The sequence below is a fragment of the Pteropus vampyrus genome, unplaced genomic scaffold (assembly GCF_000151845.1).
Source record: "Pteropus vampyrus isolate Shadow unplaced genomic scaffold, Pvam_2.0 Scaffold142, whole genome shotgun sequence".
NCBI lineage: Eukaryota > Metazoa > Chordata > Mammalia > Chiroptera > Pteropodidae > Pteropus > Pteropus vampyrus.
The window spans coordinates 2,141,829-2,144,634 of record NW_011888923.1 but is presented as its reverse complement, the minus strand read 5'-3'; the positions used below and the strand labels follow the sequence as shown (position 1 = coordinate 2,144,634).

Sequence of the window (2,806 nt, the reverse complement as noted above, 5' to 3'; positions counted from 1 at the left end):
AGGGAGAGAGGCCCAGCTCAGGCCAAAAAAGTGAAGGCGACACAGTCAGAGACAGACAGACACGGGCCAGAAAGACAGGCGCAGAGACAAAAACAAACGTGTGCTCATAGGTCCAGAGGAAGAAGGGAGGGAGGAGACCTGAGTGGCCATGGCGCTGGCTGTGGGGGAGGCGAGCACCGGCCCTCCCAGGCCTCGGGGGCCACCAGCCTGCCACTGGCCGGACGGTGCGCCCCTCCGGCCTCCTGCCTGGCCAGGGTGGTGGAAGGGTCCTGCTGTACCCCATGCCCAGGGGGAGAGAGAAACTTCAGCCCTGCCTGGGGTGGGGAGAGGAGGAAGGGGGCACCCATGGGCCATGGCACCCCTGCCCCTCTGCCACAAACCAGAGGGACAGAGGCCAGTAGAGGGGACAGGAGCAGACAAGAGGCAGTGGACACATGCTGCAGGCAGGAACATGAGTCCTCCAGCGAAGGGGTGTGCTGGGGACCCCATGTTGCCATGACCCAGCACGACTGGGACCAGTGGAAGGATAAGGGACCCCTGAACATCCTGCTTAAGGAGACAGGACACTTCAGGCCCGTCTTGGAAAGCTGTCCATGCTCACCACTCAGCACTGAGCTTCTCGCACACTCGGGTCTCAGGACCGTGCCCCGGAAGGCCAGGTCTCAGGACCACGCCCCCCGGAAGGCCAGGTCTCAGGACCGCACCCCCGCCCCGGGAGTCGCCAAGGCCTCCACCAGCCCACATACCTCTTTCTTCTTCCGCTTCCCTTTGGACCGGCTCTCCTTGAGCTTCTTGGATTTCTTCTTCTTGGGAAGGCTCATGGGCTCCTCAGGGAAGAAGTCATCGAAGCCTTCAAGGCCACCATCTTCTTCTTCTGGACAAATCACAAGAGCAACGGGTTACCTGCCACCTCCCACCCGGAGATAAGGGGGAGAGGCGGGGCCCACAGGGACAGCCAGCTCCTCTGCCACACAACTCTGCCTGGTCACAGCCACCCAGCACCCCAGTCCCCCCAACCCCTCCCTGTCCCACTGAGATGCCCAGTCCCCCGGCCACCCCTTTTCATTCCAGACAGTTCACCCGCCCAGCCTCCTCCTAACCCCTCGAAGCCACCCCCCCAGACTCGATGAGTGGATCCCAGTTCTGGTGGGATGTGCCTTGTCACCTCCCCTCTGGACCTCTCCCATCTGTCACTACCACCCGCCCCAGTAGGATGGCGCTCGGAAATGGGCTAAACCAAACCGAGTGAGTACTGGGCCTCAATGACATGGCTCCCGGGGAGCGAGCACCCCTATGGGGCCACAACCTCCAGCTGGCTAGAGAGGGCGCAGGCCACTTCCACCCTCCGGGGGGCCCACGGTGTGGTCGAGAAAAGACTCATGAATGCACGATGATGGGGACACAGGTCACATTACCCCAGGACCGCACAGCCAAACAGCAAGTGCCTGGGGCTTTGGGGGAAAGACCAACAAGGAGGGTGCTGGGACCCCCTTAATGGGGGATGGAAGACCACACAGCCTCTCCCGCCCAGTCCTGTACATTCACCCCCACAGGTACACGCACCTGTCACACCCACACAGGTACACACTCCTCAGCCACACCGACACAGGTGCACGCCTCCCACAGGTACAAACCCCACACAGGTACACACTCCTCGGTCACACCCACACAAGTACACACCCCTCAGTCACACCCACAAAAGTACACACCCCTCACACAGGTACACACCCCTCGCACAGGTACACACATTCCCCAGTCACACCCACAAAGGCACACACCCTTACACAGGTACATACTCCTCAGTCGCACCCACACAGGTACATGCACCCCCGTCACACCCACACAGGTACACACAGGTACATATCCAGTCACACTCACAGAGGTACACACTAGTACACCCCAGTCACATTCACGCAGGTACACGAAACCCCATCACACCCACATAGGTACACACCCCGGCGCACCCCCAGATGCACAGGCAGCGATGCCAAGCACTCTCCGGCTGACCCCAGGAAGATGTGGACTCCGCAAAGACGCCGCCCACCATTCCCGGAGCCCCGCACTCCTCGCTGAGTTTAGAAGGCCCAGAGGGGCCCAGAGGGGCGCAGAGGAGGTATGCGCGGCGGGCCGTGACCTTCTCACCAGCTCCAAAGGGGAGAGGGCTTGACATGCGGCCTCTGCCTCGGGGCCCCCTCCAGGGTGGCCAAGGGCCTGTGGCTGCCCCACCTAGGGAGCAAGTGCCGCCCCTGTCTTCTACGGCCTCATGGGAGCCCTCCGCACCCTCCTGGGCAAACAGACATGGAGGGAGGCGGACTCCAGCCAGGACCGGGAGCTGCCCCCGTGGAGGCTCCCTGAGCACCGGCCATCCCTGGGAGTCCAGCTCAGTGCTCCTGACCAGCAGAGGGGGGCGCTGCTGAGGCCGGGACCTGTGGCCTTGGCCAGGGCTGGGGCGCGCGGGGGCGGGCCCAAAGCTGGGGGGATGAGAGCCGGCCTCCTCGCTGGAGTCGTGTGGGACTGAGGCTGCACGGGTGACCCTGTCCTGTCCCCAGCCCTGACGCGGGAGGGACAAGGATTTTTTGAGCTAGGTGAAAACGTGCACGGGGTCCCCCAGAATCGCCCTGGAGTGGAGGGATCTGGGGGGGGGCAGTGATGGGGCTGGTGAGGTGCCCGGCTGGAGATCAGATGCCAGTCCACACCCACCCGCTCCCCCAGCCGCCTCCGCCGCCCCCGCCCCCCTAGGCTGCAGGGAGGCCGCCTGGGCAGAGCCAGCCCCGCGCCTGGGCGATGCCCAGCACCGGATATGTAA

General features: G+C 63.6%; 1 protein-coding gene across 1 annotated transcript in view; it reads right to left on the bottom strand.

Moving 5' to 3' along the window:
- CHD5 (chromodomain helicase DNA binding protein 5) overlaps nucleotides 1-2,170 on the bottom strand; it is a 49,667-nt gene extending 47,497 nt beyond the window's left edge. The window contains exons 1-2 of the mRNA XM_023535623.1: nucleotides 2,008-2,170; nucleotides 747-874 (exon numbers count right to left, since the gene is read on the bottom strand). Of these exons, the coding sequence (XP_023391391.1) occupies nucleotides 747-874; nucleotides 2,008-2,170 (291 nt within the window). The remainder of the gene's footprint in view (nucleotides 1-746; nucleotides 875-2,007) is intronic.
- Between the last annotated feature and the right edge of the window lie 636 nt (nucleotides 2,171-2,806).